This window comes from Ceratotherium simum, chromosome 8, assembly GCF_057802395.1.
Source record: "Ceratotherium simum simum isolate JZ-2026a chromosome 8, ASM5780239v1, whole genome shotgun sequence".
In the NCBI taxonomy this organism is placed as follows: Eukaryota; Metazoa; Chordata; class Mammalia; order Perissodactyla; family Rhinocerotidae; genus Ceratotherium; species Ceratotherium simum.
Genome location: NC_141907.1, coordinates 83,231,743 through 83,250,059, shown reverse-complemented (window position 1 = coordinate 83,250,059; position 18,317 = coordinate 83,231,743). Strand labels below are relative to the sequence as shown.

At 38.2% G+C, this 18,317-nt stretch overlaps 1 protein-coding gene across 1 annotated transcript in view; it reads left to right on the top strand.

Annotated features, from left to right (window-relative positions):
• Positions 1-12,104, top strand: part of EMCN (endomucin) — a 99,128-nt gene extending 87,024 nt beyond the window's left edge. The window contains exons 11-12 of the mRNA XM_087434736.1: positions 4,502-4,575; positions 11,451-12,104. Coding sequence (XP_087290862.1) covers positions 4,502-4,536 — 35 coding nt within the window. The 3' untranslated portion in view covers positions 4,537-4,575; positions 11,451-12,104. The remainder of the gene's footprint in view (positions 1-4,501; positions 4,576-11,450) is intronic.
• Positions 12,105-18,317: the final 6,213 nt, after the last annotated feature.

Below are 18,317 nucleotides of genomic sequence, written 5' to 3'. Positions count from 1 at the left end.
CCAGTTCCATTAATACATTTACAATATTCAGTCCTCCTCAATTTTACCTGTACAAAATAGTCCCAGGATACATATATTACAGAAAGTAAGAACTGTAGAATGACAAACTACATTATAAATATGTAGCAAAAAACAATTTTGTAAGACAGAAAGCTATAAATTTTGTTCCACTTCAAGAGCAAGATATCAAAGGCTGAATGTGTTCCCAATTTCAGGCAGGAAATTCTAACTAGAACAACTGCAACAGGCAAACAGAAGACTTGAAAAGCTAGGGCACCCAAAATCTGCAGACATGCCCAAACGCCTCATTGAGCCATTGTCTTTTGAGAGAAATCTTCTTCATTCTTGTAGTTCTTCTACCCTTTGACGTCCACATTTCCTTTATGCCCACACTATTCTCTCCAAGGTAACCATCTGAATATGGGCAAAGGGAGAAATTTCATTCATAGGCTAGTTGGACACCACTCATATGTTTGCCCTGGCTGTTCACCAGCCTTGACTAAGTAGCTGAGTCTATTCTACTCGGTCAGGCAAAAGGGCCGGGCGAGCAGCCTACATGTGAACTTGTCTTGAGTAAGTTCATGAAAGACGCTGAGCGTGACCACACCGTTTATCAAGCAGAGCTCTCAGAAGCTGCCTGGGGTTTATAAACAGGCATCACAATAATTCCATGAGCTCTGCCTTACTCCCTTGAGGATTTAACAAAGCACTCTGCAGCCTTGGGCTCTCCAGGCTGTGGGGGGCAAGCTAACCAGATCTTGGAAGAAGCCTCTGTGTAGGAGCCCCTGGCCCTCATTGTGAGGAGGGCTGGGATCAAGACCACCTGTTCTACCACCCATTTCTACCAGAGAAATGACAATTGACCAGAATTAATTGACACTTCCAGAGGGGAAAACCCCAGGGAATCTCGTGTTTCTTGGCTGCAAATTTAATATCTGATTCTGCTTTAAGGCCCAAGGAAAGTTCTATGTAAGCTGGTATCTCCCACTGTTGTAGTGACAACAGTAATATGTGGACTAGACCATGGTGGGACAGTTAAGAAGACCCTTAACCCTCCAAGCTTTCTTTTCGTCATAACTAACTTTTCAGGTCACAGGTCTAAGGAGGAAATATCATGGAAATAGTAGGATCTATTTTCTGGTACTTTTATTTCTGCCAACCTCAATTTAGGAATCACATCTCTTTTAATAAAATAACCTCTCAAAGGTCAACCCAGCTGATTACCATAGAAAATATTTGGTGATAAGGCAAGACTGATATTGGTTATTCAGAGTCGATTTCAATAGCCTAGAATTAATAATCTAAAACATGGTGATCTCCAAATGCTCTTTGTTCTACCACAATTTTATTAAAGTCTGTCTACCATGAACAGGACTTGATGGTTCCTGAAACACTCTCAAACAAATCTCTTCCCACTGTCTTTCAAAACTTGTTCAAATATGCTTTCTTTTTAAAACCATGCTCACCACCCTCAACAGAAGTTACATTATTACAATTATTTTTACTTAACTATCTCTTGCCCCATAGTGACACCTTTCCTAAATGTAACTAGAATAGAATCTGAAATGATTAGGTTTGGTATAAGTCCACAGTTTAGCCCAATTTTCCACTATCTCCTATATCAAAATTTTAGATAGTTTAAAAATACAAAACAGAATTTGATAGAACAAATATGTGACTACCCCCCCCCCTCAGAATTGACGATTGTTATATTTTATGTAATTTACTAGTGGCTTAAGAAATACAGTGTTTATTGATGTGCCTAGGTGGGTAACAAAATGAAATTTGAGCTTCAGTGGCCGTAGGAAATCACTGGATTGGTCAGTACTTCAATTTATAAACTCTGGTCTTATATCTCAAATACATTGTACCATTTTAGAGGTCAATAAATCATGTTTCCAAGGAAACAGAGCTCTGCAGCAACCCACCTTCACGGGATTGCTAGTGGATGCTAAATTTTCTGGGTTTCTAGAAGCCTCAGTGAGCCCTGGTTATTGTTCTAGTCATTTCCTCCTTATAAAACAGTTCCTTGCCCCAAAGGCTCCCCTCTGATTAGGCCATGGCATTTATCCATCCACACTCTCTGCTTCTTTAAATTTGTTCTCTCTCAAGCAGGGTTCTTCTACTGAAAATGTAACCCATAGATGTTTAAACTTTGATTATTTAAATTAGGAGCTTTCCTTAATGTAAAAGAGAAAGTCTATTAGGGTATAAGAAGAATGCATTTTCAGAAAAAAATGAGCACCAGATGGAGCAGATCAGAGAGTCTTTATGAGAACATATAAGATCCCACTCAGCTTTAAGTAAGAAACCTTGCCAATTTAAACATCACCATGATTGACTGCAAAATATGCATGTGACATGATGCATTTTAAACATGATTCCCACTCACATCACATCTCAGAAAGTTAATATACATTATCTCATTTTAAATATGTAAAGCTATAAGAATTATGAAGAAAATTGCTTCAATTAAAGAATACATGACTTCACAGAAGAGAAAAAATACGGTATCATTGAATTTAATTTAAAAGCATTACTTGATTTTGAACCATTTGGAGGAAGAAAAAGCAAATCTGAATTCATTATAGTATTCCTCTGCTTAGAAAACCCTGATAAATTTGTGTTACCTAAGGTGAAGTTCAAACACTTTAGCATGTCTACAAGGCCTTCCAGGATGTGTCAGACTTCTCTTGCTCAAATTTTGCACCACTTAGCAACACATATTCCTTGGACGTCCTTCACCTCCTGTCCCGTCTTCCTCACTGAACTTAAGCTCTTTTGAAGGAGGAGCAGTGCCTTGGTTTCCTTTGTCAACTCCCGCCTCCCTCCCCTGCCATTATGGTAATTACACGTTATGCATATATTATTAGTATACTAATACTATCTAATATATTATGGTAATTTCTCATTAAATGTACAGCCCCTTTTTTGCTTATTTTTACAAATAAAAGTTCCTTAACAAAAGAAATGAACAAAAGTGTAAAGGTGAGCAAAAGATTCATAGATTTATAAAGCCACACCGAGATTCAGAGTCTGCCTTCTCAGCCGCTCTCTGCATTTCTACCAAGGCTTCCTGGACTGTCCCAGCTATACACAGGCTTTCCCTCCTCTCAGCTCATTGTTAATTTGGCAAATCGACATATATTACTGCCTTGTAAGATCTCCATGTGGCTTCAACTGCCATTTTAATATTTGACCACATTATGCATAATGGAGAATAGAGAAAAATAGAGACTAGAAAAGAATTAAAAATTATTCGTGAAACACAACCTTGATACAATCAATATTAGCATTTGGTGTGTTTCCTTCCTGTTGTTTTTTCTAGGTATGTATGTGTCTCATTTGCTTTTACTATAAATATTATTATTATAACTGCTATTGGAATTATATCGTTACTGAATATTTCTCACATTTCCTATTACCACTTAGACTTTGAAGGGAGTAAGAATTGTAATGATCTGCATATATTTGCTTTACATGACTTCTAACAGAGAGTAGGTCTTCAATAAAAGTTTATTTTGTTTACTTCTCGTTCCTGTACTTCACAGCCATGAATTCCAGGGGTTGCTGTGCCTTCTGCAAAATAAACAATAGTGAGCACAGGTCTTTGCTGGGCGGGGGCTGTGAGGGACATGGCCTGATGGCGGGCCTGTCTCCGAGCATGAGACCTGAAGAGCTCTTGAAGGGGAGTCCTGGGTTTGTTCTCCTCACAGGTCTCTGGCACTTTTTATTATTGCCATGACCCCACAGGTGACAGGTGACATCAGTGGAGTTCCCAGAAGGCAGAGTTTCAGAGTTTCCTAACTGGCAGATAACAGCTGGGGCAAAACAATGACATTTATTCTCAAATCTGCATACTTTGAGCCATATTGCTTGATATAGGGTGACTGATGTTGATACTTGAATCTACCTGAAAGACACAGGCGATGTGAACTGTGGTGATCACAAATCCTGGGGCATGTAAAAATGCTTCCCATCATCCTAGGTTACTATTTATCTTCGTATTGGAAGATAAAATAACACAGTTATTTTGAATAACATCCCCTGTGCTGTTCTGTATGTCACCGAAGTGTTCATGTTGGCCTATAAATTCATTTTCACAAAACTCTCACTGAATTATTTTTAAACAGAGGACCCTAGAATGTTTTCTTGATAAAATGGCACTTTAAATATATGACATAGTTTTGCTTCGGCAGAGCCAGCTCATGGAACAAGCAAAAATCAGTGTGGTGTCTCTCTTGTCATCATCTCCCAACTCACACCGCCCACCCCCAGGGAGTTAGCATTGCTCCTTTAGGGTGAAAACAGACGATGGCCAAAAAAAGCTCATAAATCTTGAACAATTCCCAGGCAATACCAAGAGGCAAATTGTGGCTCTAATGACATTCTTGCAAGGAAATTGGACTTTTCTTGAAAAACAAAAGACACGCTAAGAAACTTTATTTTCATCCTGTTCACTCTCTGAGCTTATAGATCAAAACATATCCTCTGTTTTCAGATGAGTGCTCTGCACAAGGAAAAACCAAGAACTGACAGCTTGATGGATCCTCCCCACACCTGGGCAATAAACATGTAAGTTTCCTAATTTCTTTCTCTGAGATGCTCATTAATATCTGTTTTATTAGCCTTCTGCAGCTCGGGTTATTTTTAAAGACTTTTATGAGCTGAAAAGTTAATGGTTTGTGTCAGCGAAACCATCATTGTCTATTTGTCAAAAAACAAACTCTAAGAAGGGTTGCCAGAGAAATGAATGTCATGGGGGTTGTAGAAGAATCTTCCAGTTGCTCTGCCTACCTCAGAAATAACACAATTTACTCTTTCTGCTTGTTGGTAATGTTTTCTTCTAAACGCAGCCTGCCTTTACCTGGGATAGTATACACACACTAACAGTGGCAGCTAGACAGGTTCTATCACTAACGAGACTCGCAGGACCCAACATGACAATACCTGCAAATGTGCCGTCTGTTGCAGGGAAAGCATATGATCTAGCAGCTGCATTAAAGTAAGGACAGACATCACAGCCAAAGGCTGGCTCGGGGCAAGGAGTCCAGAGAATCCAGGTGGGAGGTCCAATTGTCCTCCCTCTGTGTGGACCAGACCAGGATGCACTGTCTCTGGCTCCAGAAACCGTGAATGTGTGCACAAAGCACCTCAAACAAGGTAACCTAAAATGTCGCCTCAGCTGGGGTTTCTTAGACCCATCTGGTCATGTGGGCATACCCTTTCTGTACAACCAACCGAGTGACAGAGCCCTCCAGGTGTCTCAATTAGACCAGATACAAATGCTGAATCTCATTACAATAATTGTTCATCAATAAATAAGTGAAACTTCTCAGAACGATGGTCACAAGCCACACAGTTATTCATCACGTTCCATTCCTTGACAAGGAGTCTGTGCAATGCAGGTGCATTTCCTATTTCATTAAAACAGCTCAGGCCAAATTTAGGCCTGCTGGAATTAACTCTCCTAGCTTAGCATGGGATTGTCTTCTGCTTTCCTAGAATTGAGTAAGGACATTTTCTTTGACTTTAATTTAGTTGTCATAAGAAGCATTGGTTAAGTGCCTTCACAATTAGTGTATGATGCTTTTTAGGACCTACAGAAAAATCTACCCTTTGAACTAATAGTAAAAAAGCAAAAGAACAAATAAATGTGTATACGCCCAGAATTGGCCTGACCATAGCAGCAGTCATTCTGGGAAGCGTTCAGGGCAAGGAATATAACTGTTGTGTTCATTACCTATGTCCACTGCTCAGCCACTAATATGGTGCTGTTACAGACACTCAGCAAGTGCTTATTGAATAAATGGTGCCTGCCATGCTTCTCTGGCCAGTAGCAGGAGATGGAGACAGAAGAGTGCCATCCAGATGAATGCATCAGTATCAGAATTCCATCCCTTTCTAGCCAGCAAGGGGTGGATTAGGATGAGCGGAATCTGAGAGTTTGCCTATCCTTTTGCAATGGACCCTTTCAGGTGCGAAGTTCGAGAAGCTGAGCGTGGAGACATGTGGTCCAGCCCCAGCTAGTATACGGGAGGCTTCCTTCTGTACCAGCTATGGTACCTTGTGGCTGGTGAAAGGATGCTTTCTAGATCATCAAATCTCAGTGACTAATTGTCCGATTTGGAGGAAGACAAAGTCTTCTGTTCAGTTGGAAAGAAAAAGAAAGAAAAGTTGTATAGAAGACAAGGAATAGTGCTGGGCCCCACAAGCTCAATAAAAGAAATCCTTGTCCAAATTCCACTCCATTCCATTTTCGTACTTTAAAATTATTCCTAGCCTCTGATTTCACATCTTTTGATTTGCAGAGGTAAATAACTTTTGATGATCTTATGTGTAATTTTGGAATTACACAGTGATGTTCTGAGAGTAAAGATCAGAAAGTAATGGGCAGAAACAAGTTTGACATCTGTCAATTCTACTGTCTACTCATCTCACTTTTTTTCAATATATTTCTCTTAGCAATCATTGTACTTTGAATGTCGTAACCAGTGAGTAATTACTTTCTAAGTTGTCAACTAGAAATCAGATATCAACTCAGAGATTCAAAATAAATAAGAATATACTCATCAGACCTAGAAGATTTGGGAAAAGAAATTGAGAAGTCTTCATATCTGTATGCAACCGCAAGCACTAATATAGAAATATTCACTCATGTTAAAAAATTTTCACCTCAAAATAGAATTATAGATATATTTAATGTTTGCTGCTTCATATATTGATCATCTATTTTGTGCAGAGTATTATATTTAATGTGATTTGGCAGGGCAGACAGAAATTCCAAAATATTTATGATCTATGAACCTTGCTCTCTGCAAAGCTTTGTCTAGTGGGAACATAAAACCATGCACAAGAAATCAATTAAAGAAAAAATTTAAAAACTATATGGACATAATTTATACTGATTCATCAATTCAAACTAGTTCTAGAGTCTCTGTGACTTTCATATCAACAAGAAGAAAGTTGATAGTGGTTCAAAAAATATTATCCTTTCACTGTAGATTTATTGCCACATTTAGGGACTGTAATTTCTTTAGAATAAGAAAAGGATTATTTTAGCTTAAACTTTCCCCATGTAATTCACTTTGGTCCTAGCTATCACCTGGTAGCACCCTCAAAATAGCTATTTGTGCTAAAATAACTTGTGATAAGTTTTGAGGGCCACTGGACTCACAAATGGGAGATGGATTAGCTCTGTGCATAGCTATACACACTGGTGCTTATTTACAATGCAAATATGCTCCTCTGTCCATTATCTTCTTCTGAGAATAATTCTCTCATGACAAGAAGTGGCAAGGATGACATAGCTAAAAGAAGTGATTTGCTGTTACAAAGAACTTCTGCAAAGGCAAAAATGTGGAGCAGACAAAGCACATCCCTTTCTTATTGATGCCAATAAATGGTGTGAACAAATTGGTCACTAATGAGCATAGAGGTCAGGACCTTCACTAATAATACCTATATAGGGAAAAGGTGTGTAAAGAAGTAAATGGAAGAAAAAAGAAAGAGACAGTAGGAGAAAAATTAGGTTTGTTATATTAAGTGTCTGAGTAAGAATTTTTGAAATATAGAACAGTATAGGAAAATGCAATGGAAAAGGTAGGAATTCTACTACATCGTGACCTGAAACTTCCAAACATAAAATATTTTTATAAAGAAAATTATAAGACAGAAAATAAATTGGGAAAATATTTGTCATAAATATGAGACCATTAATTAATATCCTAAATATACAAAGACATTTACACAAATTGAGAAATAATAGAAAAATAAGAAAAGGCATGAACAGGCAATTCATAGAAGAGGAAATAGAAATGGTAATATAAAATTATAAGAGAGTTTCTATGCTACTAGTAATCAAAAATGGGAATTAAGGCCCCCAAAAAATAACCTATCAATTTACTTGAGCTTTTTTTTCTAATTTGTTAAAAATCATACTGGGGAAGCAAATAGTTTCATATGCTGCATTTGAAAGTATAAATTGAATTAATTTTTCTGAAGAGCAGTTTGGTAGAATTCACTAAGAGACATTTGTCACCTAGTAATTTCACATTTAGGAAATTTTCATTAGGATATTATTTGAAATGTGACTAAAGACTAATATACAAAGAATGGTAGCAAACAATTAGAAACAGCTTAAATGTCTAATGGTATGGAAATTTAAAATAAATTATGCTTCATCTCATCAATGAATTATACAACTAGCAAAAGTAATACTCAAGACAATTTTTTAATTACATGCAAACATGTCCAAGATGTATGTTAAATGAGGAAAAAAAGAAACAATTTTAGAACTGAACAGAAAGTTTTTGATTGTTCTGCAACTAATCCTGTGCTGTAGTAAGGGCGGGGAGCTGCTGTGGCCTGCTTGCTCCCTCCCCAGCGGGGCTTCCTCGCTTCTCTTCAAGCTGCTGCCAGTTCAAGAACTGAAGGGAGTTTCAGACCAATGAAGAGCCAAGGGGCGGGAGAGTCCCAGTAGCTGGTGTGAACATCTCATCCTACAGACCCTCAGCAGTGTGGACTGCTAGCCATTTCTATTGTTCTTCCCAGATACAATTCACTGTACCTCTGTCATTTTCTAAATGTTATCCTTATAATCTAAAAGCATCTTTGTGAACTTCCTGAAGAGTTTAACATGTTTTTCAAATATTTCTTTTTTACATTTTTTAAATGAAATAACAGGGGCTGAAAAGAAAACATCGTGAATAAAGGAGATTTATTTTCTGATCGTAGGCTATGGCCCTGAAAAATTTCTTAATAATACTTTGCATTGGATTCCACATGCAGTGGAAACCCTGACAGAATGATCTTTTCTCCTAAGACCATTGTGCTTGTTTATAAAGTGTTGTCAATATTGTTAAAGAATATATCATGACACTTTCTTATAAAAGTGATCATTTATTCTTTGTAAGAATCACAAATTTATAAAATTTTAGGGTTGTGAGAGATTCAGTGACCATAAAGTCCTAGATTATCATTATTGAAGCCGACATACTGAATTTTAGAGAGATTATATGTTAGAAAGAAAATAAATACTAATATCGGTACAGACATCCAAATTGATACTATCAACTACTGAAAAAAATCATTAATGAAGCAATATCCACTTCTTGAGAAAGATTATCAATATGGAATACACTGTAATGAAAACTCCTGTTTGTTCCTATAGAGGTTGATGATCTTTAAAAAAATGATTAATACAATATTAATCATGAGCATTATCCTATTCACACCAATCCAGTTGTTTATCTAGTTAATCTATGCTGCAAAATCTTGACTTCACTTGGAAACTCACCTACAGAGAAGTATGGTTCAGTTGAACAAAAAGTGACAGAGACCTTACTCCATGCCAAGGCTAGGAATGAAAAAGGACATGATGTGGCTCCCGTGCTCAAAGAGCGTATAGAAGTGGAGAGAAATGCACATAAGGAAGATCGCTTTAATATAATGTAGTAAATAACAAGATAGTGGTACATAAAGATAGACATGGTATCCTGAAGTTTAATAGCAAATTTCTTAAAGCAGATGATATTTGAGGGGAGACCTACAAAATAAGAAAAAAAGTGACCTAGATGAAGAGAGGAAGGGTTTTCTAAGCATAGGGAACAGCACATACAAATGAAAAGAATTATGAAACTGCACGGTATATGAAAGAATTCATAAACACTTGGTCAGCCTAGCGCTGTGCTGTGCACGTCTGGTGCTAGGTCAGTGAACTGTTGATATTGTTCCACAGTGAGACTAAATACAGAAACTGAGTGTAAGCACTTGAAAATTGATATTGTTGCAACATTCTATTGATGTTATTTATTTTTAAAAATACCAGTCTGCAGCTGATTAGAAATTAAAAAAAAACAACCTGGTTCTTCACCAGAGATAGCTTGGGAAGCACTACCCTAGAGGATAGAGGTCAATGCCAGAGGGGCTGGGAAATGAGGCTGAAGCAGCAGAGAGCACCAGACCAGGAGAGGTCTTGCTTCCCACATCCCCCGTGATGTCAATCATAAAGGACTTCACAAGGCGAGAATGAAACACTAACTTTCTTTTTCTAAGTAGAATAAAATCAGATTCTTTTCTCTTTCATTAATGACATCAAGAAGTCATTTATTCACTTTGGGGACCCTCCGACCTTGGATATAGGAAATTAGTCCAAAATTTGAGAGAGGAGCCTGTTGTGCAACCCATTCCTATAATTAACATGTTCCTTCTAGAACTGCGCCATGCTCTGGCATGTGCTGGACCATCTGTCAGCTGCAGATGCTCTATGAGAACGTCAGACATATCCTGCTCTACAGTCCTTTCCACAGAGTAAGGTTTGACATGGACTCTGTGGCCACTCTCTGCTCTTCAGACTGCCCCCAGGCCACGGCAGCCAACGTCCAGCTTTCCCCACACAAGGCAACAGTGCAACCATCCCTATTAAAGGCCCTGCCTCTGCCAACCATGCTGTGAAAGAGCAGGGTGCAGGTCTCCACCCCTGGTACCAGTGCCCACCCCCTCCCACACCATACCGTCCTCCTCCCAGATTCTAGCACACCAGCAGCAATGCCGTCAGCCACACCGCATCTAAGCCCTGCCAGGTCGGGCCACCACCCCTTTCCCACTTGAGGCACAGGTGCCTCCGTCTCCTGCTCCTTTTTGGACCAAGACAGAAAGTTGTTTCTGCATTGCAAATGAGAAAATCCCTCAGCACAAAACCACAGCCCTGGCTCCCCTTCCTGTGAAGGAGAAGTGGAGAAGATGCCTGTTCATTCTTCTCCCTGAGGTGCACACAGCAGCAAAGCACAGAAGTTGCCCAGAAATTTCTTAATTACTCACACCGTCAGCCCAAGCAACAGACCCCAACTCGTGTCCCGTTTATGATAGGGTACAGTTAAGGGCTGTACTCAGAAGAAGAGTATGATGAGATTCATGCTTGAGACACATCACTGAGTGTTTAACGTGAAGACTAATTCAAGAGGAGTTAGGATTGGAAGCAGAAGAGTCAGAGACTATTGCAGTATTTCCTAGGAAAAGGGGAGAAGGACAAGAGCTTTAACCAGGTCTGTAGGGACAGTGGGGATGGAGAGGACGAGGCAGAATGGAATAGAGAAATGCCTGGAAGATAGCAATTCTCCAGAGGTGGTGACTGATTGAATGTGGGCGGTGGGGAACGGGGAACATTAGAATTATAGATGTTGCGTGCACTTCTAGCATGGGCGCCTGGATGGATCATGGCGATCATAGCAAAGATTGGGGTTATGGGGTGAGAGGGCACAGGTTTGGGAGGCAGCACGGTGGTTTTCCTTTCAGACATGTAGAGTTTGAAGTGCTTATGAGACATTCAAGTGACTCTACTGGGTGGAAAAAAATTCAGCTAGTCACAGACATTTCTTACCCAGAAATGGTCTCCCCCAGCGTCTCTACCTCTTCACTTTCTTGGAATCTCAATGTTTTCTCCCCCACAGGCTTAGTCTTCAGCGTCTATGCTCCAGGTGTAGAAAAGGAGGAAGCTCTCTGGATTCAATGCTGACTTCCAGTCCTGCTCGCCAGTCTGCACCAGGCACCTGTCTCAACAAGGGAATGTCCAGAGGAATGCGATAATTGGATAGAATCAAAAAGAATCCTGGGCCTCTCTTGTCCTTCGAGACACAAAAAAGCACATTACTACATTTTATAGGAACATTCCCAGGAGAGCGAATTTTAGGAGGGGCGTTTGTGAGCAGTTAACCTAATAGCCCACACAGGTGGGCTCACAGATGACATGACCTTCCCTTGATTTTCAAGTGTCCAGAGCCAACAGTTTTTATCCATGGAAACTTTCCTACTTTCTTGATGTTCTTATATTACCTAATGTTTGTATTTATTGTTTTCCACTATGTTAATGCAGGGAAAATTTGCAAGTGTATTATTAAATATTAGGTAGAAAAAATGCCATGCCACTTTGTATATAAAGATATTTTATTCATATTTCCATGTGTTACTTTTAATAAACAGTTACTGTACTCAACACACAAAATTTCATAATGTGACCGTGAAAATGGCAATGGTATTGTCTTTCCCATAATTATGAATATTTTTGGATTGATTATTAGAATATGAGAACTCACTAATGAAAGGGATCTGTCATAGATAAGAAAGGGACAAAGGATTCAAGTATCAGACTCTGGTAAGGGGAAGTCAATTTACCATTACTATTTACTTCCTATTTGTAATTCACTTGTGTGACAGGATGTAAGGGCATTTGTGACACTCTGTACTGCCTTCAATAAGAAGAGAACAGGATAGAGATTTTTCATAATTCATTTGGTTGATACTATCTCTGTGCAATTTTTATATTTTTTAGAAATGTAATCTGTTCTAGCAATCATTGTTAAATCTCCAGCTTGTAGAAACCAACACTTCATAAACACATAATTGTGATATTATTTTTCAGTGTATCACTTTCCTAAAAATACCATGTGATTATAGCTGTCACTCCATCAGGAGAAAATTCTTCTGTTCAAAGCTGACTGATCAATCTTGACCACTTCCTGGACATATGGGATCAAAATGTCATGTTGGTTAAAGTTCTGTGGAAAGCTTTGGAACTAATAAGCTGCCAGTGGCAGCTGTTCAACATTTATGATTGCCTAAGCTTATTTCAATGATAAATTATCTTAGTAATTCAAGGACAGCATAGTGGAGATGGAACGGTGTATTTAAAACTGCCTTAAAAAATTTTTTTTTGTTGCAATGTATTTGAAAACTTTCAGTTTTAAGGATTATGTAAATAATCATCCTGGTTTTAGCTTCCTGATGTCTGGACTATTTCTAATCAAGGACACCAAGGAAGCATATCTGTATTTCTTTACATTTCTTTGAGAAGAAATGGAAAGGGAAAGAAAGGGAAGGGAAGGAAAGGAAAGGAGGAAGAAAGAAAGAAAAGAAAGAAAAGAAAGAGAGAGAGAGAGAAAGAATGAAAGAGAAAAAAGGAAAGAAAGAGAAAAAAGAAAGAAAGAGGGAAAAAGAGAGTGGAGAAAATAGCAAGGATCTCCATTAAAACACTTTCCCTCAGGGCTGCTTTGCCCTTGCTTAACTCTCACATTGAAGTCTTGAAACAGGTGCGACAGTGGCTGGAGTGCACCAAGCATGGAGCATTTATCTTCAGAAGGAAAATATTCCAACATCCCTAAAATGCTTTACTGAGCTCCTCAGCAGAAACCTTGTAATACAGAATGCACTGCAAAGAAACAAACTCTCTTGCAATTGAAATTACTACAAGTGATGTATTATTCTAGTTTGTAGAAAACCATTTTCTTGACTTTTCATAAGCATTGTTGGAAGAGAGTTTACAAGGATCAGGAAAAACAAAAGCTTTTTAATAGTCATGAAAGAAGGAAATTCATTCTAGTTCAAGAATTGTACGTAAAGAATATGCTTTAGGGGCGGGCCTGGTGGCGTGGCGGTTAAGTGCGCGGCTCCGCTTCGGCAGCCCGGGGTTCGGGGGTTTGGATCCCGGGTGCACACCGACGCACCGCTTGTCAAGCCATGCTGTGGCGGCATCACATGTAAAGCAGAGGAAGATGGGCACGGATGTTAGCCCAGGACCAGTCTTCCTCAGCAAAAAGAGGAGGATTGGCATCGGACGTTAGCTCAGGGCTGATCTTCCTTACACACAAACAAAAAAGAATATGCTTTAAACTACAGCATTAAAAAGTCAAAGTGATAAGAAGATTGAGGAATTTGCAGAGATATGCATGGCATTTTGTAGCATCAATCTCAGAGATAATGTCTGCATTTTTATAAATCAATTTAAACTTCTGTTGAAATAGGATGTTTTGTTTTCAAGCCAAAATTATCATTAATTAGGTGTTTCTTAATTATTGACTTAGATGATCTACTTTTTTTATGCCTGACACAGGTTTTTTATTCTGATATACAGTTCAAATGTCACTGCAGCAAAGGAAAGGCTGTATTTAGATCCAAGGCAAACCTTTCTATGTGTTTGTTCTGCATGACAATATGAATATAATTTAAGTCTACCAATAGTCAAAACATAAACAAAAGCTAATTAACTGGCACCGTTGTCATCTGAGAATACGCTGATGTTGGCTGACACATTGGCAGTGATTAGCCAGTAGAGCAAGACTTCTAAATTCTTCTTGCTGAGCTGAAATACTCCATTACATATCTGACAAACTTGTGTCTTATTTCTTGTCTACCTGCCATCTTTAAGTTTGTGAGGATCAACCTAGAACATCTTTGAACCTTCGACAACGAACAATGCAGGCTCTACCTGATTTTTCTCTATTAAGCCCGACTTGTGGTCATTCAAGATTTTATGAGGTTCTAAAAAGAAAACTGGGATATGTCCTTTAAAAGTTGTGTTTTGAGCGACAATAATCTCAAGACTATGAAACTGTTAATTTTTGCCTAATATTAAAGCTATCCGTCATTATAATCAAATAATAGGTACCCTGAACTAAGATTTCATGAGAGATTATCCACAGATCTTCCCTTTAAAATTTCCCCACAAAGACAAAGACTTCTCATGTTCCATTAAATGAGTAAACTTTGTCCTTGCTTCAAGGGGATTTGTCCTAAGGGCCTGAATAGACCTGTTTTCTGTTCTGGAAAGAAACAGAACAAAACAGTTTTGATAAATAATGAAAAAACATCCATCTTGTCCAACAGTGTTATAGTCTCGACCTTGAAGTCGGAATTCTACCAAAGTGACCATGGACAATATTACTAATTAGCTAACTCCATATCCAACACTCACTATGTGCCAGGCACTGTGCTAAAAAATAAAAACTTCACAGTTATCATCTCAGTTAATCATCACAATAATGGTAAGAGAAAATTTCTAATATCATATTATTATTTTTACTATTATTGTTATCATCATTCTCATCATAAGCATCTCTATTTTAAAAATATGGAAACCAAGACAGAAAGTTAAATAACTTACCCCAAGGTAGTACAAGCAGTAAACAGCAAAAATTTGGATTCCAGCCTAAATCTCAAATCCTTGGTCTTCATCACTATACTATTCAGTCTTTCTAATCTCTTACTCACCTATAAAATGGCGTAAAAGCCTTATGCTCTTGGCCATAGTTAAAAACAGGGACTAGATTTATCATCCCACTCTAAACAGTTAAAAAACTGGACAACTGCTTCAGACAATGGACAACAGGCAGAGCTGGACTGTGATCATGAGAAGAGAGAAACAAAATTGTGAGCCCTATGAATGCCCTTTGACACGCTCTAGACCAGCTGTGTGGAGAAGAATCCCTAGGTAGAACCTGATAGTCACACTGAATGACGGAGAAATAGATCGGAAGAAAGGGACTAAGGTAGCTGGCATTTGTGGAGCAGAATATGACACAGAAGGGAGCTACACAGAGAAAGACCTCAAAAAATCTTCATCTAGGTGACTTTGTATCTGTTGATAATGGGACATTAAGCTATGCATATTTATGCAATTTAGGGTGAAAATTCTGAAGCCGGGTAGACAACTACTAAGGAGCTGTATGCTGAAAATTCTTGGATATCATGGGGGGCAGAGAGACATTCAAGGTCTGACCAAACATATTGGAAAGTCCTCATTGATTGCCTTAATTAATGACCCCAGAAGATCACACCTTAGTAGTTGGGCTAAAATACCCCTAATGATGACTCTAGATAAGCCCTAACACAGTTTAAAAGCAAGCCTTGAAAGAATGAAGTTATTAATCCACAAAATATTTAAAGACCTTCCAGAACAAAGTCTGACAATATTTTATAAAGACAACAAAATACAGCAAAAAACAACTCAACAACATAAAGTTCCAAATATTCATCATCCAATCTAAAATTATATTTGTTGTTAGTTCCATCAACTTCTAGCTACTTTGTGGACAATAGAGCGGAACCCTACCTGATCTTTTTGCACCATTCTCTCACTTCCAGCACTATATCAGACAATGTTCCACTGCTATTCAAAGGATTTTCATGGGTAGTTTTTTTCACAGGTGGGTGGCCAGGTCCTTCTTCCTAGTCTGTCTTAGTCTAGAAACTCCATTGAAATTTGTCCACCATGGGTGACCTTGCTGCTATTTGAAATACCATTGGCATAGCTTTCAGCATCATAGCAACTAAAATTATATAGATGCCCCCAAAGAAATAGATTGTGAACCATAACCATGAGAAAAATTAGCTAATAAAAATGGTCTCAGGGGCTAGCCCAGTGGCATAGTGGTTAAGTTCACCTGCTCCGCTTTGGCAGCCGAGGGTTCATGGGTTCACATCCCGGGCACAGACTACACACCGCTCATGAAGCCATGCTGTGGCGGCGTCCCATATACAAAAAGGAGGAAGATTGGCACAGATGTTAGCTCAGGAACAATCTTCCTCACACAAAAAATAAATAAATAAATAAGAATTCTGCTCTTCAAATGAGAATTAATAAACTGAAAATGCAAGCCAAAGAAGAGAAGGAAATATTTACATTATATACGTCTAACAAATGGCTTGTATCTAGGCAGTGTAAGGAACTCAAAAAATTTAAAAATAAGAAGTTAATCTTCTAAAAAACAAGAAAAATATTTGAAAAGACAATTCACAAAAGAAGATATATGATTTTCCAATAAGCACATGAAAAGGTACTCAATATCACTTAGTCATCAGGGAAATGCAAATTTAAAACTACAATGAGATACCACTACATATCCACAGGAATGGCTAAAACTATAAAGGCCAATAATGCAAAGTATTGGTGGTAATATGGAGGAACTAGAACTCTCATACATGCTAGTGGGAATGTAAAATCATGCAACCATTTGGAAAACAATTTGGCAGATTCTTCTTGAAAAAGAGTTTAAAAAGTTAAATGCATACTTATATGATGCATCTCCATTTTTATGTATTTACCCAAGAGCAATGAAAACATATGTCCTGGATATACAAAGACCTACAACCAAATGTTCATATTAGCTCTATTCATAATAGCCAAAAGCTGTAAACAATAAATAAACAAATTGTGTTATAGTCATACAATGGAATGTCACTCAATAATAAAATGGAACAAACTACTGATACACCCAACAAAATGGATAAATCTCAAAAACATTATGCAATATGCTATGAAGAAGAAGTCAGACATAGTGGAGTACATACTTTATGATTCCATTTACATGAAACACTCGAAAAGTAATCAGACCAGTGGCTGTCTGGAGCCAGGGATGAAGGGAGAATGCCAGGAAAGAAGCACAAGGGAACGTTTGAGGATGATAGAAATCTTCTGTAGTTTGATTATGGTGTTGGTTTCACGTGTGTACATATTTGCCAAAATTCAAGCTGTACACTTAAAATGGGTATAGTTTTATATGTAATACATACCATAATAAAATTGACTTTTAAAAGAATTTTTATAAACTTTTTTAAAAGGAAGGGTTATATTACTAACTTTCTATTATGGGCTGAATTGTATCCCCTCTCTCTAAATTCTTATGTTGAAGTTCTAACCCCTAATGCCTCAGAATGTGACTGTATTTGGGAATAGGGTGTTTAAAGGGGTAATTAAGGTTAGATGAGTTCAATAGAATGGACCCTAATCCAATATGACTGGCACTCTAATAAGAAGAGGAGATTAGGACACACACACACACACACACACACACACACACACGAAGAAGATCATGTGTAGACACAAAGAGAAGATATCCATCTACAAGCCAAGAAGAAAGGTATCTGAATGAAACCAGCCATGCTGACACCTTAATCTTGAATTTCTTGCCTCCACCACTGTGAGGAAATAAATTTCTATGCTTAAGCCACTCAGTCTGTGGTACTTTGTTATGGTAGCCCTAGTAAATTAATATGCTTTCCTACAGAGTTATTGAGATAATTAAATGAGATTATGATGTATTGGGGATACAAGGAATATAATGTTTTCTCTCCTTAATTTTCCCAGTGACAACCGGAGTTAGAACTTCTTGTCCTTACATTGAAGATTAATTGGCAAGCTGAGATCCCTTAACAAGAGCTGGGAGAATTTCTAAACCCTTCTATTTTATTACTAGATTAGAATCTTTTGTATTTCTAAGCATCATGATTCTAGAACCACCTATTATTATTGTAAGCGAGCTTTTAGCAAGGTTAACATTTGTCTGATGAGCTGTTGAAATATTGAAAGGCTTCAGTACCACGGATCAATAGCTGCTATCCTGAGCCCACTCCCCTACCAAGCGCCCTCTGCTACAGCCCTCCTGGCCCTCTGCTGGACCTTCCCTTTGCTCCAGTATCCAGCACCTAATGGGTTAATGCCTGGCCAAAGTGAGGCCATCTGTTCTCATAAGTCAATGCTCCACGCC